The sequence below is a fragment of the Saccharomyces paradoxus genome, chromosome IV (genome assembly GCF_002079055.1).
Source record: "Saccharomyces paradoxus chromosome IV, complete sequence".
NCBI lineage: Eukaryota > Fungi > Ascomycota > Saccharomycetes > Saccharomycetales > Saccharomycetaceae > Saccharomyces > Saccharomyces paradoxus.
In genome coordinates, this window is record NC_047490.1 from 1323811 (window position 1) to 1349217 (window position 25407).

Here is a 25407-nt window from a genome sequence, read left to right on the forward strand (position 1 = left end):
ACCGGAATATCTATCAAATACCTCAGTTATTAAATATCTATAGCTACTCGTATCATTGGTGAGAAAATAGTGCATTTTTAGCTTACTTTTTTGTCTTTCATTGGAAATATATATTCATGGTCCTTTTTACTCGGTGTGAAAAGGCAAGAAAGGAGAAACTCGCTGCTAGTTATAAGCCCTTAGTCGACTATTTGGTTGACTGTGATACTCCTACCTTTTTAGAAAGAATTGAGACAATCAAAGAGTGGGACCGGTCAAGAGATGACCTTTATGTTTGGATTCCCATTCTAGACAGAATGGACGGGCTCTTGTTAAAAGTGGCGGAGAAATATAACTACAAACAAGACCCCAAAAAGAAATCCGAAGTCAAATTGGTGGAAATGGAAGCGCATGACGTTATTTATTGTCTGAAAATGCTAGGGTTTACTCGTCGATTACTACTAAACACAGAAAACAGATTTGTTTATTCCTCTGGAGATGTTTTAATGTATCTACTAAATTGCCCGAATTTCACAATAAAACTGGCGGTCATGCGGATCTTAGCCATTTTAGGCGAAAGATTTGTGATTGCAAGAGAAAAAATAGTTGCACATAACGTATTTGGAGATCACAATCTTAGGAAAAAAACCTTGAAATTAGCTTTATCCCTATCATCTTCTGTTATGGACGAAGACGGAGAACACTTTTCTCTTGTCGACCTGTATTTTGATAAAAAGAAAGTGCCTCAAAAATGGAGAAGATTAAGATTTACACATTATACTTCAAACGACTTTAAAAAGTCAAACCAGCAGAAAAATAACACTAATGAGACTCAGACTTCCATTAAGAAGGTAACTATGACAACCCAAGAGTTGTGTGAACACTCGCTGCAGCAAATATTCGATAGGGGTATGGCCCTTTTACCCTCAGAAAGTTGGTTTGATTTTTCGGTAAAAGCTTCAGTGGCGAAGGCCTTCAGTGATGATTCAAATGAAAATATAGATTTGAGAAATATAATTATTGAAACAAAATTAAATGCTATTGCATTTGTTAACACAATTTTCTCACCCCCCCAAGTTAGCTCGAAATTATTTGAATTAGATCCGTATGCTTTTAATAGTTTAACTGACTTAATATCGTTGTCTGAAACCAAAATACCAAAAGAACTAAGAACAGATGCTTTATTCACATTGGAATGTATATCCTTGAAACACGTCTGGTGCTCAGACATTATTAGAAATCTCGGTGGTAACATATCGCATGGTCTGTTGTTTCAGATTCTTCGGTACATTGCCAAGACATTGAGAGAAGCCACAAATGAAGTTGATGAAGAGTATAATGTGAGGTTTTTCTACTTGATATCAAATTTAGCTGACGTTAAGCCTTTGCACGAATCTCTTTTTGCCGCCGGTTTGATACCTACATTATTGGAAATCGTCTCTATAAGAAATTGCTCCTATAAGCGTACACTGGCATCTGCTACTCATCTCTTAGAAACATTCATAGATAACAGTGAAACTGCCACAGAATTTATCGAAAATGATGGTTTTACTATGTTAATCACTTCGGTAGCCAATGAGATTGGTTTCACGCTTGAACATCCTGAGACGTGGCAACCGCCAAAATACTCTGTGGTTTATTACTCAATTTCTTTCAGAGAATTGGCATATATTAGAAGTTTGTTAAAACTTGTCCTCAAATTATTGAGCACAGACTCAGGGGACAGAATTAGAAATCTAATAGATTCACCAATACTTGTTTCATTAAAGAAAATCCTAGAGAATAAATCTGTATTCGGTTTAACATTAATAACGTACACTCTCGATGTAGTTCAAAAAGTAATAAATAGTGAGCCTACTATTTATCCTGTTCTCGTTGAAGCAGGGCTTATTCCATATATTATCGATAATTTTCCAAAGTTACTTGGGCCTTCTGCCGAATTGTTGAGTTTACTTCCGGATGTCGTTTCCGCCATATGTCTGAATGCAGAAGGGCTAAATCAAGTCAAAGAAAAGGGCCTCATAAACAATCTGTTCGATTTCTTGCTTGATGCTGATCACGCGCGTATATTAACTGGTGGGGATCGTTCTACAGAATACGGTACTGACATTGATGAATTAGCGAGACATTATCCAGACTTAAAGGCAAACATCGTGGAGGCTTTGTGTGACGTCATCAGGAAAATGCCAAGCGCTTATAGGGATGAAAGAGAATTTCTTTTTACTTCACCAAAAGATCAAAAATACTTCTTTCATCGAAAAAGTGAGGAAATACTGACTGATAAAGAGGAACATGAACCTGCTTATTGGGAGCTATTGGATAAGGGTACTATGCTGGATACGTTTACCAGTGTTTTGTTTGGTATGTCTTTGGGAAATGGTTCTTTTTCACAGGTTCCACAACATCTGGAAGCAAGAGATTTTCTGGCAATAATATTTATGGAAAATCCACCCTATGAATACTTTACCTCCGTGGCAATCTCAAATGTTACTGAGGTCCTCCAGTATTTGGATGAGAAATATGAAGACTACGCATTTATGGATGTTATGAAAATGTTGAACGATCAATTAGAGAACTTGAATGAATTTTTGAATAGTCCAAACGATACTAGTTTCTTTCTAGAAAAAGATGGGGAAAACTCTGTGCGTTCATGCCATTCAAAACTTTGTCGACTTGCCGCTATTTTGAACATTGTTACAAATGTATACATTGATCTCACTACGTTATCATGTAAGAGAATCATGCAAATATATGCTTATTTCGACAAAAAGGGATTCTCTTTAATCAAAAATTTAAAGTCATTATTTCAAAAATGTGCACTAGAGGAAATGTACATACGCCAACATATGCCAGATTCTGCTATAACAGAAACAATGCCGTTACCTATAGTGGATGTTTCTGGAGACGGGCCACCCCTTCAAATTTATATCGACGATCCAAAAAAGGGTGACCAGAAGGGAAAGAATACGAGCGTCAAAATGAGGAATACTCTTCAAGTGCGAACAATATTGTATACCTTGCAATCAAATACTGCAATTCTATTCCGTTGCTTCTTAAGGTTAAGCCATTCTAGGAACATGGATCTCGAACATAAAGATTTAACGACAGAAATCCATATCTTTGAAAACGTTGTTGAAAACATTATTGAAATGTTGAAGGTCACTGAAATTGAAGGTCATCTACCGTACTTCCTCGTTTTACTTAACTTCAATACTTTTGTGTTTACTATTCCAAAGGCTTCCCCGAATTCTACTGAAATATTACAAACAATACCTGCATATATTTTCTATCAAAAGGGAGGTTATTTGCTTTATTTACAAATTATAAGGGATCTTTTTACGAGAATGACAAAAATAAGAGATTTATCTTCCCTCGATAACATAAATTACATAGATGAGTCCAACGGTATTCTAACATTAAGCTGTTTAATAAACGCCCTAACCTTTTACAACAAATCCATGCAAACCGAAACCATGGAAAATGTCCAAAGTATTGGTAAGTTTTACGTTTCAATAGATGACGATTATAATATCATGAAAGCCCTAACCGTTCCTATCAAGGTAATGGCTCTCGCAATGATTTTAGATTTGGATAAATCGGATGGCCTGTTTAAGACACAGTCTCGTAACGTGCCTTACTCCGTTTTCAAGCAACTTCTCAGTATGCTGAAAAATATATTCACTAATGTAAACATTTATACCAAGGAATTATATGAATTGCATTGGGACCTGATCTTCCCATCAGTTAAAAAGATGAACTTATTCGAGCAAGTTGGCATTCCCGGTGATGTTGCGGCAAACTATCTAACAGAGACTGGCGATGATCTTCCTGCAGATAACAGTATTGGTCTGTTTTCACCTGAACAATGGGAAAAATATGAAAAATTAGTCGGTGAAGATAAATCAATATACTATCCACAACCAATGCAAGCTCAGTACTACAAAGGATGTTCCTCAAAGGAATTAGATGAACTAAGAGATACGTTTTTTAACGACGGTCTACCGTCTAGGATCTTTACTGTACTCCCTTTCTATCCTAAGCTTGTAAATGCATTTGCGAAAACTTTACTACAGATTTTTACAAAATACGATGAACCTACTGAAGTATTTGCTGGTAAAATTTTAGATCGAATTTTAGAGACAAATCTGGATGATCCTGCTACGTTGTCTTCATTAATTCATTTATTTGGTATATTTTTAAACGAGAAATATATCTATCAAAAGGCTTCGCACTTGATGCAAAGATTCATTGAATATCTTGAGAAGTCTCTGAAGCCAGAACATGTCAATACACCCTGGTTTTCGAAAGCCCTTTACGTTTACGAAATCATACTGGCAAAGTCCGAGCTCCCTCACCTAGAAGAGCTTTCCAAGGATGTTCTTTTGAGATATCCTTTGCTTTCTATGGCCAAAGCTTTCCGCATACCCGAACCTATGAAGCAAAAATTATTTGACATACTAATCAGAGTTTCTGATATTTCTAATTTTTATTCCGCGCTTGCAACGTCGCGTATACTTATTTTCTATTCCAGAGACGAGTTGTATGCTAATAACATAGCTAGATCGGGGATATTATCTAGGTTGTTAAAAGTGATTGGAAGTTTCCAAAAACTAGACAAAATCAACTTTTTAGAGTCATCTTTTCTTTTATTAACCAGAAGATGTTTTGAAACGACTGAAAATGTTGATGCTTTGATACGCGCAGAGGTTGATAAAAGCTTTACAGCGAGACCGCTGGGTGGTGGGGATGATGCCGTGCGTGAGTTGACGACTATTCTAGAAGAAAAGGCGCATGTGGTTATGCGTAGTCCCTCCCAATTTATTGACATTCTTTGCGAAACAGCTCGATTCCAGGAATTTGATGATCAAGGAGCTTTGGTTGATTATTCATTGAAAAGATTCTTGGGTGAAAAAGATAAAAACACTGGAGCAAATTCAGAAAAATCCGATATCTACGAGAGAACGGGGATCATGCATTTGTTATTGTCACAACTTATGGCTGCCTCTGAAAAAGACTGGCTGTCTGAACCGGCCAACTCCTCGGACCTGCCTGAGAACAAGAAAACCCAACTGGATCCATCAAGAAACCCTGTCTGTGCTTATATGATTTTTCTTTTAAAGCTTTTGGTCGAGTTAGTTAGCAGTTACAATCAATGTAAATTTGAGCTTCTAACCTTCAGTAGAAGAAACACATATGCAGAACGCCCGAGACCAAGAACAACCGCTATTAACTTTTTCCTTTATAGATTATTGGACAAACCTGTTGGAACTGATCACGATAAACATGAAGCTAAAAGAAGAGAGGTTATTGGAATGCTAGCACGTTCTGTAATTATTGGTTTCTTAGCCACTGTTCAGGATGATAAAACGACCAAGACTGATGTCAAGGTTGCTGATCCTCATATGAACTTTATTAGAAAATTTGCCATTGAGGCGATAATCAAAGCCATTAGAAACGCCACTTCTTCTTCTAAGCTCTTAGAAAGCAATCATTTAAAGTTAGATATGTGGTTCAGAATTATTACATCGATGATTTATGTCCAGGCACCATATCTTCGCCAACTGCTCGATTCGAATAAAGTTGAGGCAGATCAATATCAATTGTGTAAACTAGTTATAGACCTTGGTCTTCCATCAGTTATCACAGAAGCTATGGCCAGCATAGATTTGAACTATCCCTTTTCCAAAAAGATTTTCAATGTCGCTGTTGAAGCTTTAAATACAATCAGCTCAACAAGAAACAATTTTTCAGAACACTTCAAAATTGAAGATCATGATGAAGTTGAAGATGAGGTCGATGAATCTGATAAGGAAGAGATCCCAGATATGTTCAAAAACTCGGCACTGGGAATGTATGATGTAGAGGACATTGAAGAAGACGACGATGACGATACATCATTAATTGGAGACGATGATGCTATGGCTTTTGTTGATAGTGATAACGGATTTGAAGTAGTATTTAGTGACGAAGATGATGATATGGGAGAAGAAGATGAAGATGGTGCTCATTCAGGTTCAGAAGGAAATGGACTATCTTCAGAAATGAATCAAAGTACAACAGACGGTACGGATGTAGACTACGAGGTCGATGATGCTGATGGACTAATTATCAATATTGATCAATCCTCAGGAGATGATGAAGAAATGGCTGACTACGATATCAACATTAGCCATTCTTCTCACACTGACAATGAAGATGATGCTTCTATGGATGTCATAGAAGTTTACGATGATGAGCTAAGCTCTGGATATGATGTTGATTTAAGCGATTATGATGTAGATGAATCTGACTGGGACTCCGGTTTATCCAGCTTATCCATATCTGATGAAGAAGGTGAAAGTAGCGAAGATGAGCCTATTAACTCTACCAGAATGGGAGATTCAAGAAGGAGATGGCTGATAGCTGAGGGCGTGGAACTCACTGATGACTCGCAAGGCGAGAGTGAAGAAGATGATAGAGGCGTTTTCCGTGGTATCGAACACATATTTTCAAATGAAAACGAGCCTTTGTTCAGAGTTCATGACGAAATGCGTCATAGAAATCATCACCGCTCAATTAATCGCACACATTTTCACTCTGCTATGAGCGCGCCTTCCTTAAGCTTATTAAATCGTGGGAGAAGAAATCAAAGCAATCTAATAAATCCGCTGGGGCCAACAGGATTAGAACAAGTGGAAAACGATATTTCTGATCAGGTGACTGTTGCTGGTTCAGGCTCTCGCCCGAGATCACATCATCTGCATTTTTCTGAAGTTCTTGTGTCAGGTAGTTTTTTCGATGAGCCTGTTCTGGATGGCATAATTTTAAAGTCCACGGTATCCAGATGGAAGGATATATTCGATATGTTTTACGACTCTAAAACTTATGCCAACTGTATCATTCCTACTGTTATTAACAGACTATACAAGATCAGCTTAGCTTTACAAAAGGACTTGGAAAAAAAACGCGAGCAAGAAAAATTGAAGAATAAGAATGCACTTTTCCAGAAGCCTAGAGTAGAAAGTAACAACAGTCCTGATGCTATATTGGCGGAGCGAGATGGCACACAGCCAAGCACTGTTACCCATGATGACCACGAGCCTGTATATGTTACTATTCAAGGATCCGAAGTTGATATAGGTGGTACGGATATCGATCCAGAATTTATGAACGCTTTGCCTGATGAAATAAGAGCCGATGTCTTTGCGCAACATGTAAGGGAAAGAAGAGCGGAAGCTAGGCTCAATTCTGATCACAACGTGCATTCCAGAGAAATTGATTCCGATTTTTTGGAAGCAATTCCTGAAGACATCAGAGAAGGAATATTAGATACTGAGGCCGAGGAACAGAGGATGTTTGGTAGAATTGGCTCCTCAGCCAATGTGATTAGAACAGACGATGATGTTATCAACAATGACGAAGAAGTTGAAGGCGGTTTGGATCATGAAAATAATAATGATCGTAATATTGCCGATCCTGAAAAGAAAAAAGCGGCTAGAATATACTTTGCTCCATTAATTGATCGTGCTGGAATCGCCTCATTGATGAAATCGGTGTTTATTTCGAAACCCTATATTCAACGTGAAATATATCACGAGCTTTTCTACCGTTTATGTTCTAGCAAACAAAATAGAAATGATTTGATGAATACATTTTTATTTATTTTAAGTGAAGGTATCATAGATCAGCACTCTTTGGAGAAGGTATATAACATTATTTCCAGCAGGGCAATGGGGCATACAAAAGCTAACACCGTTAGACAGTTACCTTCGGATTGTACGCCGCTTACAGTGGCTAATCAGACTATTGAAATCTTGCAAAATCTGATTGACGCAGATTCTAGGCTAAAATACTTCCTCATTGCAGAACATGATAATCTGATAGTGAACAAAGCTAATAATAAATCCAGGAAAGAAGCCCTTCCTGACAAAAAACTAAGATGGCCCCTATGGCATTTATTCTCACTTCTGGACAGAAAACTCATTACAGACGAGAGTGTATTGATGGATTTATTAACAAGAATATTACAGGTTTGTACTAAAACACTGGCTGTCCTTTCTACAAGTTCAAATGGCAAAGAGAATCTGAGCAAAAAGTTTCGTTTACCTGATTTTGATGAAGATGACCTCATGAAGATTTTATCCATTATTATGCTTGATAGTTGTACTACAAGGGTATTTCAACAAACCCTTAATATAATTTACAACCTCTCTAAATTAAAAGGCTGTATGTCCATTTTCACAAAACATTTAATATCTTTAGCTATCAGCATAATGAGCAAATTAAAGGATGCTCTGGATGGGCTATCGCATGAGGTAAGCACTATAACCACCGGAATGGAGATCAATTCAGAACTGTTACAGAAATTCACCCTTCCAAGTTCTGACCAAGCAAAGCTATTGAAAATTTTAACTACAGTTGATTTTCTGTACACTCACAAAAGAAAAGAAGAGGAGCGCAGTGTCAAAGACCTTCAGTCCCTATATGACGAGATGAACAGTGGACCAGTATGGTCCTCATTGAGTGAGTGTTTATCGCAGTTTGAGAAGAGTCAGGCCATCAACACTTCAGCGACGATCTTACTACCGCTGATCGAATCACTCATGGTTGTATGCAGACGCAGTGACTTGAGCCAAAATAGAAACACCGCAATCAAATATGAGGATGCTAAGTTATTAGATTTTTCCAAGACCCGTGTCGAAAACTTATTCTTCCCATTTACAGATGCACACAAGAAGCTGTTGAATCAAATGATTCGTTCAAACCCAAAATTGATGAGCGGTCCTTTCGCACTATTGGTTAAGAATCCAAAAGTTTTGGATTTTGACAACAAAAGGTATTTCTTCAACGCCAAATTGAAATCTGATAATCAAGAGCGTCCTAAATTAGCCATTACTGTTCGCCGTGAGCAGGTTTTCTTGGACTCTTATCGAGCCTTGTTTTTCAAGACTAACGATGAGATAAAGAACTCTAAATTAGAAATAACATTCAAAGGAGAAAGTGGTGTTGATGCCGGTGGGGTAACTAGAGAATGGTATCAAGTACTATCAAGACAGATGTTCAACCCAGATTACGCTCTTTTTCTTCCTGTGCCATCGGATAAAACTACTTTCCATCCCAACCGGACTTCGGGTATCAATCCTGAGCACCTTTCTTTCTTCAAGTTTATTGGAATGATTATAGGGAAAGCAATCAGAGACCAGTGCTTTTTGGATTGCCATTTTAGTCGTGAAGTGTACAAGAATATTTTAGGTAGACCGGTGTCGTTGAAGGATATGGAATCTCTTGATCCGGATTATTATAAGTCATTGGTATGGATTCTTGAAAACGATATCACAGATATTATAGAGGAAACATTTTCTGTAGAAACTGATGATTATGGTGAACATAAAATTATCGATTTGATTGAGGGAGGTAAGGATATAATAGTTACAGAAGCCAATAAACAGGATTACGTCAAAAAAGTTGTTGAATATAAACTTCAGACATCTGTTAAGGAACAAATGGATAACTTTTTAGTGGGTTTCTATGCCCTTATATCCAAAGACCTTATTACAATATTTGATGAGCAGGAATTGGAGTTACTGATCAGTGGTTTACCTGATATTGATGTTGATGACTGGAAAAACAATACCACCTATGTTAATTACACTGCAACCTGTAAGGAAGTCAGCTACTTTTGGAGGGCGGTTAGATCATTCGATGCTGAAGAACGTGCCAAATTGTTGCAGTTTGTTACCGGTACTAGTAAAGTACCTCTAAATGGATTTAAGGAACTAAGCGGTGTTAATGGTGTTTGCAAATTTTCTATCCATCGTGATTTTGGTTCGTCAGAAAGGCTTCCATCATCACATACCTGTTTCAATCAATTGAATTTACCCCCCTATGAATCATATGAGACATTGCGTGGTTCCCTGTTATTGGCGATTAACGAAGGGCATGAAGGGTTTGGACTTGCCTGATCATTTTTGCGTGGAGTTATGTAGGGCTATATAGCTATGTATTTTAGAACTTTTTTATTTACACCTTTAATCATACGTGCCCAAAAAAAAGGTAAGAAAAGATTGTCCAGGTAATCTTAACGAAACTAGTACATATTTCGGGTGCTTTTCGTTCTCTTTTTCTGTTGCAGACAATCTTTTTGCTTTTCTTGAAAAACATTGATATAAGAGAAAGTGAATGATTCGTAAATGAAAAAATACTTATACAACTGTATTTAAACGGTGGCTAGTTATAATATTTTATAGAGAGATATAGGTAGAATACATCCATTCAAAAAAAAAAAAGTCTATGAAAACAAATTACAAAATTAACGTCACTTATCACATTAGAAACTAGAAAACGAAAAGAAAACAAAAGAAAGTAAATAAAAAGTAGTTCGAAAAGTGAGATAAGGTCACTCTTTCCACTCCAAACATGTCATGATCTCTCCATTTTCTTCAAGAAGATATAATTCTATATTGTCAGATTGTTCTTTCATGATTTTCTCTTTCGTTTGAGTCCACAAATTATTCTGTTCTTTTATGTTTGATATATCGCTCAGTAGAATAGTTCTCAATTGAACTGTCGTTAAAAAAGGTTCTTCATCTTTATTCTTCTTCACATCTTTTAGTTTATCAGTTGCATCCTTTACCAATTTTTCAATTATCTGTTCTCCTTGAACGTAATTGTCAAGAGTTGATTGTATTTTTTTGATAAAAAAAAGGATACCTAGGGTGATTAATATAGGACCACCATATTTCTTTACGTACTCCTGAATATTCCCTTCCAAATGGCATTGCAATCTAACCCATTTTTTGGAAGTTGAACGATAAACATAGTTAGTTTTATTTGGCTCAAAATGCCTCCTTTTTTCGTCTGTTTCAAAATCTAAAGGCAGCCAAACGATTTCATCTTTATTTTTTAATATTTCGAGCACATTTTCCCAGTGCTCTTTGAATTCCCTCTGGCTTTCCCATGAAGGTCTGGACTGAGAGAATATATCATATAACTTGGTTTCTGTTTCACCACTAGCAAAAAGGTTCTCTCCTTCGCCACATTCAACTTTTGCATTCTTCTTTCTTAGATATTCGTTTACTTTCCAAACCAGCTCATCAACCTCTTTTTCTTTACTTTCATCTTTGACACAATATTTGGAAAAGGGAATAATACCATATGTTTCTAAAATAGAGCTTCTAAGCTCATAGCCCGGTTCACACTCAACATTCATAAAAGAAGAGCATATTCCGTGCTCAGGACATTTGAGGCAATTTGGTCGATATGCTTGTAACAATGAGTCTACCCTTTCAGTCTGAGGAAAAGCTGGAATTGCAAGAGGTTTCATGGGTTTTTCATGACCGCAGTATCCTATTCGAATTCTCTGTTCTCGATACCAAAGGCCAAAGAGGATAGGCAATATGATTGAAAGGAAAAGGGCAGCGTTCCATAGCCAAATAAAGACATGTGCAAGAAATGGTCTCATAATATCTATGCCTCTTTTAGTTTTGTTTGCAATGAAGTGTCTGGTGCGACCTTTGGGACTTGGTTTATTTATCTTTGACGATATCTTCTTCGAGCCTTGTTCGTCCTGATCATCAGAAGTTTGTAATGTTTTTATCAGCTCTTCCTTTACTTCCTTTGACTCGGGTTGAGCTTTGACATTAGTATTCTCTATCAGCTCACTTCTATTTCTTGTCTCTGCCTCACTTGAAGTACCAACGGGTCCTTCTGTTTCGATTCTAATAGATGATAAATTCTTGGACTTTATAGAATGATCATAGCTCTCGGTGGCCGCACTAGCCAACTCTTTATTCAGTTGAGCTAAGAATTCGTTTGATACTTTTAAATTAGGCAATTCTGGTTTTGTAAACTCTCCAGTTCTTAGCTTTTCATCTGAAAAATCTTCCTTGTTACGGTATCCTCCAGTATCTAGTTCACAAGAAGAAGCAACAGAAGTTGCTTCCCCTTCTGACTTAGATTTTGGAGGAGACTCTAATGGTTTACTGGCCTTACTAGATCTTTTTTTTCTTTTCTTTTTAGGAGATTTTTCTTCTTTCATTTGAATCGTCGCTACATTCTCTGTACTACTTTGTTTCCTTTTTCTCTTGTTGGTTTCAACATTTTCAACCTTGACAGTTTTACTAGCACCAGAACTTGATTCAAGCTTTTTATTCTTCAATGTCTTCTTACGATCCGCATTCTTTGCTTCAGATTTCACAGTCCTCTGAATGATACCTTTAACATTTGAGGTCTCGGATGAAGATTGAAGACGGTGCCTCACCTTTTCTTCAAACAATTTCACCAAGACAGGCTTTCTAGCGTTGGCCGGAAATGCAACGTCATTTTCTACCAAAACTCTTCTTAATTGGCTTACCTTCAGCGTTTTTGGGTCAAGGTCTTTGCGATCCATTATTGATTAAACAAAGATTGAAGACTTCCTTTCTACTACTATGTCCCTGTTAAACTTCGTCTTATCGTTTCCTTACCAGTTGAAGCCTCTCTTTTTTTTTCAAACTTGTTTATCTCTTACAGTTTATGGAGGGACGATCAAGAAAATACGTATGCCATCTCTTCCCCTCCGCATACAGAATATACTTAATACATAGATAATATAAGAGCATCCGCGGATTATAGCACGGACTCCGTCCCTGAAGATGTATTGCTTAAATAGTTACAGTACTATTTAGTAAACAGGACCACTATCATCACCAGAGGCTCGCAATGTCGCCAGGTATTCTCCTCTTGATATCTTATCTTCAATGGCCTGGATGGTGTAATCACTAAGTGTTTCTTCATAGGGACCCAGTATTTCCGCTAGCGTAGTTCTCTGATCACTTTGGAATGGGCTACCTTTGTCATCAGATTCGCATGGAAATGTAAAGGGCTTACCTAAAGGAATTATCCACATAAGTATGTTAGAACCCATAAAGTCTTTTATATTGGCGAAGATTGTCTTCTTATCCCAGAAGGAGTGAAATTCCGACCTATCAAACTCTACCACAAACCGCAACCTGTTTGCTTCCGAGTAATAGCAAAATATCTTTCTTGTTCCAAATTTTTTCCTTTTGCCATCTATGATTGCCTCCAAAGACGTCTTGTTTCGACTCATGTAAAAAATACTTGATCCCAACAAACTTGTGGTTAATAACCATCCAAGGATTGCAAATACTAAAGTTGTGATTAAATTTGCATTTAAGCGGGGGGTATGGCTATGGTTGAGTTGAGTAATAGTCCTTATGTAAACGCAGATAGGCACCCATATGATGAGTAAAAGAGCCGAAAAATAAGCAGCAAATTGGACGAAAAGTCTATAATTGTCTCTACCAATAACGGTACCTATCCACATGCAGTAATGATCAAACCGAGGAATGCAGTGTCCTAGCTCTGAAGAATGATGCGTTCGTTCCATTTTTAGACTTTGACATTGGCTGCACCATATTGGGTATCCGTGAGGATCAGACTGGTAACACCTTGGTGGGACCACGGCATCGTATTCCACCGAAGTATTTTGAGAAATGTCGCTGGTCTTCTCTTTAGAAGCTATAGGAAGGATCAAAAAGGGTGCTACGTGCGGTTGGGTACCTGGACCGACCCAGACAACTATTTGAAACCATATAAAAACCACGACCACGTCTAGGAAGCATACCGCGCATATAAGACCAACCGCAACAGATTTGTGATGAAGTTGTTTGTCGACCTGTTCGTAGCATAGCTTATGACAGTAAGCCCACGTACCGTAGCACAACAAACTCAGAACGATAATCGGTAAGACGAACCTAAACCATGATTTGCGCCCGATTCGAATATTCCATGATAAAGCCATCCATATACAACCGTGTAATATCTGCCGTGTCTTAATGGAAGGGCCTTCGCTAGGCTTTGAAAATGCTATAACAGACTGATATATACCTAATTAGTTGTTTTGTTTGGGTGCTGTGTTTTATTATCGCTATTTACAACATAAATGGTCGAAAAAAACCCAACTAAATGGTCTAAATTGGGCCGTTTCGCTCGTAAATTTGTTCTTAATTACTAATACTAAAGAAGATATAAAAAGAAGCACACGTACAGGATAATACCCGTCATCAGCTCAGAAACTGTACTGCTGAAAGGTATCTGAGTTTGTTTCGTCTCAGAATTTTAATTACTATATTTTTTTGGACGCCAACAAGTAAAGAAGTGAAAGAAAAATGCTGATGGATGAGTATGAGGAAAACAAGGACATGTGTCCGATCTGTAAGACAGATAGATACCTTTCGCCTGATGTGAAGTTTTTGGTGAATCCTGAATGCTACCATAGAATCTGCGAGTCATGCGTTGATCGAATATTCAGCCTGGGTCCTGCCCAGTGTCCGTATAAAGGGTGTGACAAGATTCTTAGAAAGAATAAATTTAAAACACAGATATTCGATGATGTAGAAGTTGAGAAAGAGGTCGACATCAGGAAGAGAGTGTTTAATGTGTTTAACAAAACTATCGATGACTTTAACGGTGACCTTGTGGAATATAACAAATATTTGGAAGAGGTGGAAGACATTATATACAAGCTAGATCATGGAATCGACGTGGCGAAGACGGAGGAGAAACTACGCACTTACGAGGAATTAAACAAGCAATTGATTATGAACAACTTAGAGAGAAACAGAACGGAGATAGAAAGTTTCGAACAGAGACAAAAATTTGAAAAGGAGATGAAATTGAAGAAGCGGTTATTAGAAAGACAAATTGAAGAGGAGGAAAGAATGAACAAAGAATGGACAAAGAAGGAAATTGTCAATCGGTTGAGTACGACAACCCAGGACATCAATGAAACAATCGAAGGGGTTAAAAATACGGTTAAATTGAAAAAATCGTCCGCTAGAAGAAAATTGGAAGAACTAAACAGAGTGCTGAAAAACAATCCATATTTCAACTCAAATGTGAACGTACAGAACTCGAGGCTCAAAGATGCTGTACCCTTCACACCGTTTAACGGTGATAGAGAAACTCACCCAAGGTTTACGTTAAAGGGTTCAGTATACAACGACCCATTCATCAAAGATCTCGAACATAGGAAAGAATTCATTGCGTCTGGGTTTAACACTAATTATGCGTACGAAAGGGTCTTGACAGAGGCATTTATGGGCCTAGGATGTGTTATATCCGAGGAACTTTGAAATATAAGAAAGTGCACAACGTGGCATAAGTTATGTAATTAAGTACTTTCCATTTTCTATATACACGCATACATTCATTAACGATCTGTTTCAGTGTTGAGAAAAAGGCACGTACTGCCCTGGGTGGGCCACAACTTTGTTCTTTGTTCTAACCATAAACGAGCGTGTAATTACCGAAAAAGGAAATTTACACGTTAAATGAAACATAATAATCAGGAAAAACAGTGTAGGAAACCTAGAACGTTAGTAATAAAAATGAGAGTCTAGTGGTTGCAGAGAAATAAGTAGAAAAATGGAAAAGAGTTTTCATATATAAACCATTCGAAAAGAAAACGATGAGTAGGATCTCAAACTGTTGCTCGGATAAAATCAAGAATAAGAACTACGTACCAAACAGACATGCAACCATCTACCGTCACCGCCGCTCCAAAAGATAAGACCAGCGCTGAAAAGAAGGACAACTACATTATCAAAGGTGTGTTCTGGGACCCAGCATGTGTCATTGCTTAGTTTCCGCACACAAAACTGTTATTCTCTCTTCTTCATTTTCCCTTTCTGCTACACCAAGACATCATGTTAGTTCGTAATTTTTCTTTTTAAACTTAATATAAAAATAAATATCCTAAATAACTATAATATAAAAACACTTCGATACCCTTTCCCAGCTTTTATTATCGACAAAATTGCACATGCATTCACATATATATATAGGTACCGCCCACCGCCTACCGGGAAGCATATGTAAGCGTCTGCGCACCAGGATATCCCTTGCGGGACCTTGGATGTGGATGATGAGTGTAAACAGGTCCCATAAAACTGTCTCTGTGAGCAGATGAAGCCGTTTCGTCCCCTTCGATCTCTTCCTTATCGTGCTTCATCGTTTCTTCGTAAGAGGGCGGATCTACGGGAAGCGGAGTCGCTGTGTCCTTGCATGCATGTTTGTTCTTAGCGCTGTTACTGCTATCCATTATAATCACTTTTTCTCACCGTCTTTGAATACTCCGCCCATAAATAATTTGCTGTTAATCATTGTCTGTTCTTTGACACTTTACCTTTGTCCCCTTGAAACTCTTTATTGTGAAGCATGCACGGCTGAATATTACGTGCACAGTGATTATCGTATGTAGCGACAAATATTTCCAACGAGAAACAAGATTAGGCAGACCGGGCCTATATGGAGGGAAGCATAAGTTTATATACCTTACAGATATCATTACATTAGGACAGCTAAACTGACATAGACCGACACCACAGAACGAAGATAACACATGCTGGCACAAACACTCAAAAAGCCACATAAAACCGTCCTGGGACAGGTATCCGGAACCACGGTCTTCATTAGGAATAAGAGAACAAAAAGCAAGAGTTCACTATCCCCTTTGGCACAAAGGGTCGTCACACAGTTGAGTGTAATGTCTGCAAGTAGAAAGCAGCCCAAATTACTGAAGCTGGCTCGAGAGGACTTGATCAAACATCAAACCATCGAGAAGTGCTGGTCAATTTACCAGCAGCAACAACGGGAGCGCAGGAATTTACAGTTGGAATTGCAATACAAGAGTATCGAGAGTTCCATGAACCTTCTACAAGAACTCAGCCCTCGTCTTTTTGAGGCTGCTAATGCTCCCGAGAAGGGCAAGCGGTTCCCAATGGAAATGAAGGTGCCCACTGACTTCCCCCCAAATACGCCATGGCATTATCATTTCCGGAAGTGATAGTGTTAGCGAGTGCTCACTCGCTTCCTACTGTAAATAATTGATGATCCATAAAACTCTACATTTATATACACTTTATATATTATTATGTGTATATACATATTAAAGGCATGTAGTAGGTGCAAGATAGAGGATGTCGCTATCAACGGCATTTTATTTTTTTTTGTTATTTTTCTCATTCCTGCAAGCGAAAAAATAAAGCAAGCTGACTCTTGCATAAAACTCAAGGACTCAGAGAGTAACTAGATTCGCATTACAGACTTAAACAGAAAAGCAAACAATACCGGCTATACTCACGTTCGTTTAATCATGCCTTCTACCGCGCTTCTATTCCCACAGAAGCACATTAAGGCCATTCCAGGCAAGATATACGCGTTCTTCAGGCAGCTCGTCAGCGGAGTGGTTGTATCCAAGCCAGATCTAAGTCAGCATTATTTTTGTGAAAATGCGATGAAGGAGGAAGGCGAAGATGGAGAAGATCAGGAAAAGACGGCCACAAGTTTGTTTCCAGAGTCGAACAATATTGACCGCTCCTTAAATGGTGGGTGCTCTGTCATCCCTTGCTCCATGGATGTCAGCGATTTGAACACACCAATATCGATGACGCTGTCTCCAGAGAATCGCATCAAATGCGAAGTAAATGCTATGTCATTACTAAGGTCCAAACCAGAACGAGATATAGGGGCCTCGATCAAGATGTCTAATGGCGTAACAAGCTCTCCGTTAAGCCCATCAGGCTCCACCCCGGAACATTCCACCAAAGTCTTCAACAACGGTGAAGAGGAGTTCATCTGTCACTACTGCGATGCTACCTTCAGGATTAGAGGATATCTAACGAGACATATTAAGAAGCATGCCATCGAAAAAGCGTATCACTGCCCCTTTTTTAGCAGTGCCACTCCTCCCGATCTTAGATGTCACAATTCGGGCGGTTTCAGCAGACGTGACACTTATAAAACTCATTTGAAGGCAAGGCACGTGTTGTACCCGAAGGGTGTTAAACCACAAGACCGTAACAAGTCGTCCGGCCATTGTGCTCAATGTGGTGAATACTTTTCCACCATTGAGAATTTCGTCGAGAATCACATCGAGTCTGGCGACTGTAAAGCTTTGCCGCAAGGATATACCAAGAAAAATGAAAAAAGATCTGGAAAATTAAGAAAGATAAAGACATCTAACGGTCATTCTCGATTCATATCCACTTCGCAAAGTGTTGTGGAACCAAAAGTACTTTTTAACAAAGATGCCGTAGAGGCTATGACCATAGTGGCCAATAACAGTTCAGGCAGTGATATCATATCCAAGTACGGAAACAATAAATTGATGTTAAATTCAGAAAATTTTAAAGTTGACATACCTAAGAGAAAGAGAAAATATATCAAGAAGAAACAGCAACAGATGTCCGGATCAACAACGACAACCATACCACGGGTAGCTATAGAAAACAACCAAGAAGTGGCACCAGATGAGATTTCATCGGCCACGATTTTCTCACCTTTTGACACTCATCTTCTTGAGCCCGTGCCTTCTAGTTCATCGGAATCCTCCGCCGAAGCTATGTCCCACGATAAGCAAATGAAAAATCTCTTGATCGATATAAACAGCTTTACAAATCAACAGCAGCAGGCACAAGATGTCCCTTCGTTCATGCCACTGGACATTGAACAATCTTCATATGATTTAAACGAAGACGCCATGTCATATCCAATCATATCCACACAAAGCAAATGTGATAGCCCACAGTATAACAACACAAAAATTTCTCAGATTTTACAGTCACAACTAAATCCAGAATATCTCGGCAAGAATCATTTAAGAGAGACGCAACAATATCTGGATTTTTATAATGACAATTTTGGGTCATAGTTTTGATGAAATATAACACGGGATAAAAGGAAGGGTATCATATTGGAAAGCCGCTAGGTAAAAATCATTGAATTAATAAATGGAGACAATATTAAAAAGTCAGGTAACAATAAATATAAGGTCATAAATGTACTGCTGTATACTATATAAAATAATTTTCAGCATGAATGATTAATTTTCGTTCCACAATATTAAACAAAAGTGAATGACTGCAACACCGATATACTATTATTGATCCTCATTGCACTGGATAGGTTTGTCGATATTATCATTTTTGACGTTTGTGATTTCTTTTTCCGGATTGATTACCGATGCTATAACAAATAAAGGTCAAATTTTGAAAACAATGAAAAATAACTAGTAAACAAATAAATGTACATTTATTGACACTGGTAGAGCGTAAGAGGAAGGTCATTCTTGGAACGCTTTATAGACCTCTGTTTTTTATTTTTTTTTTGGGAAAAAAAACAATAGGGTACTAAACATATATCATATTTTTGCCATGGCTTATGATGAAGATGATGGAGAAATAAACTTTAATGAACTTGTGGGGAATTTGCTAAGCTCACATAATCAAGGGGGACAAGAGGAAGAAGAAGTGCAAGAACAAGAACAGAGAGGAGATGATTTTGACAAAATAAGTTCTACCAACGAAAACATAGAACCAGAGCACCCAAGCGACAGCCAGGATGTGCATAATCCTCCTCACCAAAACATCGAAATACCGCATTTTGTTGATGAAGAAGATGAACTAGTATCTGTCGTAGCAAACGCAGTTCAGAATATTGACGATGAACAAGCCAAACCAGAGGGCCATCTAGAAAATGAATCAGAACATGTGGCATCGGACACAGCCGATGATAATCATGAAAAGGAACAGCAGCAAGAATGGGCTCATATCTTACAGCAGGAAATATTGAAAGCGGACGGAGAGCCCTTGCGGGAGAATACAGAAAGGCGTGTAAGCACCAGTCAGCACCATCCCTCTCAACGTACTGATGACCCACTTGATCAAGATGATGAAAATTTAAGGATGGCTATCCTAGAATCTCTACAAGAACTAAATACAAATGAGGATGAAGAGGAAGAACCGGAAAAACACGACCATGCTACTTCTAATGAGAAGTTGCCCAGCAAAAAGCCTTCAAAGAAAAAGAGAAAAGACAAATCCAAGAACAAGGAATCCTCAAAGGACAAATCCTCAAAGAAGAGCAAATCTTCTAGTCATTCTAAAAAGCACACCAAAGATCGCAATAAAGAAAAGCATAGTAAAGCTGCTGATAATGATAATACTCTTGATCTCAGTAATATACTAGAAAATCTGATTCATGAAAATGAAAATACTGCGGTAGGCACAGTCAAACAAGCAGTTGACATTCAAGATCCCTCTCATACTGATGCGAACACTGAAGATGTGGAAGCACAAGCTCTAGTAGAAGCGACACTAAAAGCATTTGAAAATGAATTGCTAAGCTCTGCGCCAACCGAAGAGCCTTCGCAAGAACAATCGATTGAACCTGCATCTTCTACAAAAGCGGCTGAACCGCCACGAAAACCGACTGCTGATGATATTCCATTGGCTATGTTGCAGGCTTTCAAACCCAAAAAGAGGCCTCCTCAAGAGAAGAAAAAAACAAAAAGTAAGACTTCCAAACCTACATCTACAAATAAACTACCTGCATCTGAATCAGCTTCTAAGAAAAAGAAAAAGAAGAAAGCTGTAAAAGAAAACAACAAATCTCACGAAGCATACGAAGATGATGAATTTTCCAGAATATTAGCGGATATGGTTAATCAAGTGGTCAACACTTCATTAAAAGAAACATCTACTGCCACTCAGGATAATAAATTGGAGAGCGAAAGTGATTTTGTCTCGCCTGTCCAAAGCCAATATACCGCTGGGGATGCAAGCACGGCTAATGATGACACCCTTGATTTGAATCAAATCATGCAAAATGCAATGGCTATGGTTTTCCAGAATCAAAACGATGCTGACTTTGATGAGAATATTGTTCAAGACTTTAACCGTGGTTTAGGCGATCTGAGCGTTTCCGATTTACTCCCGCATGATAATCTTTCTATGATGGAAAAGAAGTCGGTGCCCAAAAGTTTGAGCAAATCTGAAAAGAAGGCGGCTATATCGAGTAGGAAGGCTTCCAAAAAGGCATCGAAAGATGTGTCAAGTAAAGAAATGGCTAAGTCACCTTCAAAACCGAAGAAACCATCCAAGTCAGAAATATCTTTGGAAAAGAAGTTACGTAAGAAATACGTCTCTATTGCCAACGAGGCTGCATCTGTAGCTAGAAAGAAAAGATGGGCTAAAAACAAAGAACTAAAGGAAAGAGAGAAACTTGAACGTCAAACTGCTAGAGAGGAAAGGAGACATAAAAAAAAATTAGAAAAGCAGAGATTGGCGGAAGAACAAGAGGAACTAAAAAAAATTGTTGAACGTGGCCCACCTTATCCCCCAGATTTAAGAGTAACTAAAAGTGGTAAACCAAAGAAACCATATAGAAGATGGACTCCGGAAGAGCTATTGAAAAGATCACAGGATGCAGAAAAACCGAGAAAAGTGAAGAAAGAAAGAAAGAAAAAGGAAAAGAAGGTGAAGATACCTTCATCTACTTTGAAAAAGATTCCTCTCTTCAACTTCGTTAAAGATAATGTTCAGACTAGTGCAAGACACCGTCTGAACGACATTGAGGGTTCTTTATCAACCATAGGATTACACAAATCGCCCGACGGTATCCGTAGGATCCTTTCGAGACCAAAGAGTGAAGATCACGAATGGCCGCTGTCAGATTCATCTACATCCCAAAATTATGATACACATCTGAAAACAGTTGTACATAAAGAAAAAATTCCTTTCCATCCCCCATGGACTATACCCTCTCAACCACCGTTTGCGCTACCTGTAGCAAGAAGAAAGAAAATACCAAACATAAAAAAGTATAGAAAAAGAAACAATAACTCCTTCCGCATTTCCAAGGAAGGTATGGCAAATGCTAGAAACAGAATTATACCGGCCATATTACTACCTATAATAAATACACTGAAAGCTGCCGCAAAATCTCAAACTGCTTCTGGTGCCACACCGGAAGAAGCAAGGAAACGGTTAGCAACTATTATTCAGCATGCTAAGTCCACAGTCATCAGGGCAGCTTTACAAGCAAGGAAGAACAGCATGCAAGGCCTTAACTCTAAAGCAACTACTACAGAACTAACAAGAGCTGCGCCTCAAATGAAGAATCCACTAAGGATGATTCCTATTTTCAATACATCTCGAGTAAAACAACAATTAGAAAAGCGACTACCTGCTAGAACTGTAGAGAAGGAAATTGCCTGCTCTGTGCCTCCTAATGAACCCACATCTGATCCCCATTCTAGCTCTTCAATCGCTGGGCAAACATTCAAAGGCGTTGCCATCCCAATTAAGATAGAAGATAGCGATGGGAATATTCCTCCTGCTAGTATAACGCCTTCAACTACGGAGCCATTACAACATAAATTAGAACTTACGAAGAGTGCAGATAGTGTAGAACCGATGCAAAATACTATTGAAGCAGCAAACGGCACCGAAATTGTACAAGAAATTAAAGAGGTTGTCGATACCAACGCTCCAGATGAAGCTATTCCAGCAGAAAACAAGCCGAATGGGAATTCAGAAGTTCAAAAGAGTGTCCTAACCGAATCTTCTGATGTCGAAAAGATGGATGAAAAAAATCCTGGCAAGAAAATTGGCACAAATTTGAACGAAGATGAAAGCAAGCTTGGTGAGAAAGATGTGGATGAGAAGGCTACGTTTCATTCTGGTATATCCCAGCATATGGATAATGAACCAGATAATGCAAATACTGCAACAGAAAAGCCCAAATTAATTGATATATCTCATAAACCGTTAAATGAAGCAAAACCAAAAATCCCCATCATATTCCCTTTGAAAAGACCGCAAATTAAGCCTGAAGCTAGCGTCATTAATTTGGTTCAAAATTTGGTGAACTCTAAAATGCCCGAAATAAAGAATGAATCGGTTGATCTAGGCAGTAATATCACCGACATCCTTTCCTCCACCATCACTAATATTTTGCCCGAAATCACAGCTACTGACGTTAAAAATTACCAGTATGAAGATGAAAATGTAAAATACTTGAAGAAGACGCCAAGGCAGGTTTTGAATCTGGATGGACTAGTTCCTCCATCGGGCAGATGCATTACTAAAGCTAAACGTGTCCGCCGTATTAAAAAGCCTTCTACTGATGGCTCTACTGCGCAGGAATCTAACGCGAAAGCAGGCAGCGAATCCATTACTTACGCTTTCGACATACCATCTCCGGAGGAGGTACAAAGTAAGCGTAGCGTGGTGTTAAAGTTTGCCAAGGCTAGATTGACGGAGGCCGAGTTGAATTCTCTAAAGAAGGAAATTAACAACGTGAGGAAAAGGAGATGGAGGGAGATGAACTCTATTAAGAACTGGGAATATGACGTAAAGTCTAGATTAAAAAAGCGTGCAAATGCATTTTTCGGAGAAGGAGAATCAGAAACGAAATCCAAATGGATCGAAGAAAGATTTCAAGAAAAGGTAAGCCAAGAGAAGTATAAGGATCGGCTTGAAACTACTGAAACGCAAGCGAACAATACGAAGATTGTAATTGATGACAAGGAAATTTTAAATATCCTTGCAGTAAACATGAATAGTCTCAACAAAGCTCGCTGCATTGAAAAAGATATTCAAGAGTCGTTCAGGGAGGAAAAGTTAGCCTCTTTACAACCAAAGAAGAAGAGAAAGAAAAGCATTTCACACTAAGGTGTTACTAGGCATATTTTAGGACATATGTCCATTACTGCATATTTATATATACATAAAGTGGCCAACGTATATAGTTTTCTTCCCGATTTCTGAAACTAATATTAGTATTGGAATGTCCGTCCCGTGCCATTGAGCAATTTACATCATTCTATAATTAGGCAAATGTGATGCGTGGGTGATAGTAATAGTTACAGTTAAAGTAAGACCGTTTAACATCATTCCAATCTGGCAGTTGCTTGTCAAGAGAATATCTGGTGTAATCACATTTCATGCCATAAGTAGCAACGTCGATCTCAACAATTTTTTTATATACATCGTAACACAACGATCTATCAGCGCCCAATCCGTTAAAGAATGAGAAAACGCCTTCTGGTTTAATTAAGCCTACTATGACATCGTATAAGTCCAACATGTCTTGGTAGTGCTCGCTAAATGTATCATAATAAATACCATCAAAGAAAACCTCACCCTTGTCTAATAAGTTATTCAACGTATCTTGCCATCTTCCCTCCAAAATAACCACATTATCCTTTTCATACCAACCATCCGTTTTCATCTTGGCCAAGACATCTGGATGGGCTTCGCAAATATAGTGACGGTAAGGCTTTCGAGCCTGGATGAATGTATCGATGATCCCCATTCCAAAGCCAATGTTTAAGACAGTAGCGGACCTAGCCTCTCGGTCGGGAAATAATGTTTCGGAGGCAATTTCCATAATTTTTGTTTCCCAATCCATCATGACACCATCTTTATTTTCCTTTGTGATAAGGGCATCGTCTTTGTACTCTAGTTCTGTCTTTAGGTACACATGTTGATTTGCTGCGGTAGCGTCGTCATCATCACTGTCAACTGGTTCTTGTTTCTGACCATCAGGTGCTACCCGAACACTTTCCTCAGAGCCGATACCTATTGGTTCAGTTGTATCCAAGAATTCGACGTCGCAACCATTGAGTTTTCTCAGCAGTAATTCTGCAGAGACACCAGCTTCCACGAGGCGATTATAAAGAGGGCTTTCCCTGGTTTGATTTCTCTCTAAAAAAAGATCGCCTACTGTTTTGTCCTCGTAGTCAATAAAATTCCATCCAGCTCCATACTCGAAAAGAATATTCATCATATTCATCACCACTTGCAGTTCCTCATCCTTAATATCCAAGGGTAGCGATCTTGCTAAGACGTGTAATGGCGTTGTGTTTGAGGTCTTAGTATCGTCCTTGCTCTCTCTGGATTCATTATCCCCGTTTCTATTCTCCGACTCACGCTCAAAGGCAGCAACCTGCTCTAAAGTATATGTAGCCGGTATACCAGATTTTAAGAAATGCTGCAATTTTGGTACATAGTAACTCTGAGAAATGGGTCTCTCTGGGAAAGTAAGCAAAGCATGTAATTCCGACATACCTAAATGTGTTAGAGGTCCTTGGCGCAGAATCCCAGACGTCGCAACTGCTAGATATTGCCAATGTCATTTTGTATCACTCTTGATTTAAAATGAGATGAGATGAGCTTTGAAAAATTTTAGAAAAAGAAATTGTACGACTATCGCCGGAAAGGGGAAAGAGTCGTCATAATCTCTCAAATCCCATATATACTGAAACAAGTTCCAGGATTAACCAGCTTCGAGCACGTGAATCGATAGCTAGGGATGATAATGGAAATGATGGCAACATAGTTTGCTTATTCGCAGCTAATGTTACCTAATGGTGATAACAATGGATCAAAACGATTTCCATACTTACCCGCGCGGTGATTTCTCTGTAGCGAAGGGGTTTTCATGAGGGAAACAGAAGAGGTATATCAATTCTGAAAGTGTGATGAAAGGATATAGTAGTAGCTGAAGTCTAACCCAAGCAAGCAAACAGTCCTTCCACGTTTTATCTATCCGGAGGCTAAAGCAATTGAGTGGATATTTAAAGAGTGCGTGTGGTACATTGGT

General features: G+C 38.5%; 9 protein-coding genes across 9 annotated transcripts; 5 read left to right on the forward strand and 4 right to left on the reverse strand.

Annotated features, from left to right (window-relative positions):
• Window positions 1–116: 116 nt before the first annotated feature.
• TOM1 (E3 ubiquitin-protein ligase TOM1) lies at window positions 117–9920 on the forward strand (the record flags this gene model as incomplete). Its single annotated transcript, XM_033909778.1, has 1 exon — window positions 117–9920. One exon carries the CDS (start codon window positions 117–119, stop codon window positions 9918–9920), a length of 9804 nt encoding a protein of 3267 aa, XP_033765669.1.
• Window positions 9921–10354: 434 nt separating this feature from the next.
• On the reverse strand, window positions 10355–12346 carry HEH2 (Heh2p; the record flags this gene model as incomplete). Its single annotated transcript, XM_033909779.1, has 1 exon — window positions 10355–12346. The coding sequence occupies one exon, from the start codon at window positions 12344–12346 to the stop codon at window positions 10355–10357; it is 1992 nt and encodes a 663-aa protein (XP_033765670.1).
• A 273-nt stretch (window positions 12347–12619) lies between these two features.
• On the reverse strand, window positions 12620–13759 carry PFA5 (palmitoyltransferase PFA5; the record flags this gene model as incomplete). The annotated part of the gene is made up of 1 exon (XM_033909780.1): window positions 12620–13759. One exon carries the CDS (start codon window positions 13757–13759, stop codon window positions 12620–12622), a length of 1140 nt encoding a protein of 379 aa, XP_033765671.1.
• A 367-nt stretch (window positions 13760–14126) lies between these two features.
• On the forward strand, window positions 14127–15092 carry TFB3 (TFIIH/NER complex subunit TFB3; the record flags this gene model as incomplete). The annotated part of the gene is made up of 1 exon (XM_033909781.1): window positions 14127–15092. The coding sequence occupies one exon, from the start codon at window positions 14127–14129 to the stop codon at window positions 15090–15092; it is 966 nt and encodes a 321-aa protein (XP_033765672.1).
• Window positions 15093–15817: 725 nt separating this feature from the next.
• CMI8 (Cmi8p) lies at window positions 15818–16060 on the reverse strand (the record flags this gene model as incomplete). The annotated part of the gene is made up of 1 exon (XM_033909782.1): window positions 15818–16060. One exon carries the CDS (start codon window positions 16058–16060, stop codon window positions 15818–15820), a length of 243 nt encoding a protein of 80 aa, XP_033765673.1.
• Window positions 16061–16360: 300 nt separating this feature from the next.
• Window positions 16361–16804, forward strand: MRPL28 (mitochondrial 54S ribosomal protein mL40; the record flags this gene model as incomplete). The annotated part of the gene is made up of 1 exon (XM_033909783.1): window positions 16361–16804. One exon carries the CDS (start codon window positions 16361–16363, stop codon window positions 16802–16804), a length of 444 nt encoding a protein of 147 aa, XP_033765674.1.
• A 309-nt stretch (window positions 16805–17113) lies between these two features.
• Window positions 17114–18670, forward strand: STP1 (Stp1p; the record flags this gene model as incomplete). The annotated part of the gene is made up of 1 exon (XM_033909784.1): window positions 17114–18670. The coding sequence occupies one exon, from the start codon at window positions 17114–17116 to the stop codon at window positions 18668–18670; it is 1557 nt and encodes a 518-aa protein (XP_033765675.1).
• A 502-nt stretch (window positions 18671–19172) lies between these two features.
• Window positions 19173–23474, forward strand: SPP41 (Spp41p; the record flags this gene model as incomplete). Its single annotated transcript, XM_033909785.1, has 1 exon — window positions 19173–23474. One exon carries the CDS (start codon window positions 19173–19175, stop codon window positions 23472–23474), a length of 4302 nt encoding a protein of 1433 aa, XP_033765676.1.
• A 157-nt stretch (window positions 23475–23631) lies between these two features.
• On the reverse strand, window positions 23632–24870 carry RMT2 (protein-arginine N5-methyltransferase; the record flags this gene model as incomplete). Its single annotated transcript, XM_033909786.1, has 1 exon — window positions 23632–24870. The coding sequence occupies one exon, from the start codon at window positions 24868–24870 to the stop codon at window positions 23632–23634; it is 1239 nt and encodes a 412-aa protein (XP_033765677.1).
• Window positions 24871–25407: the final 537 nt, after the last annotated feature.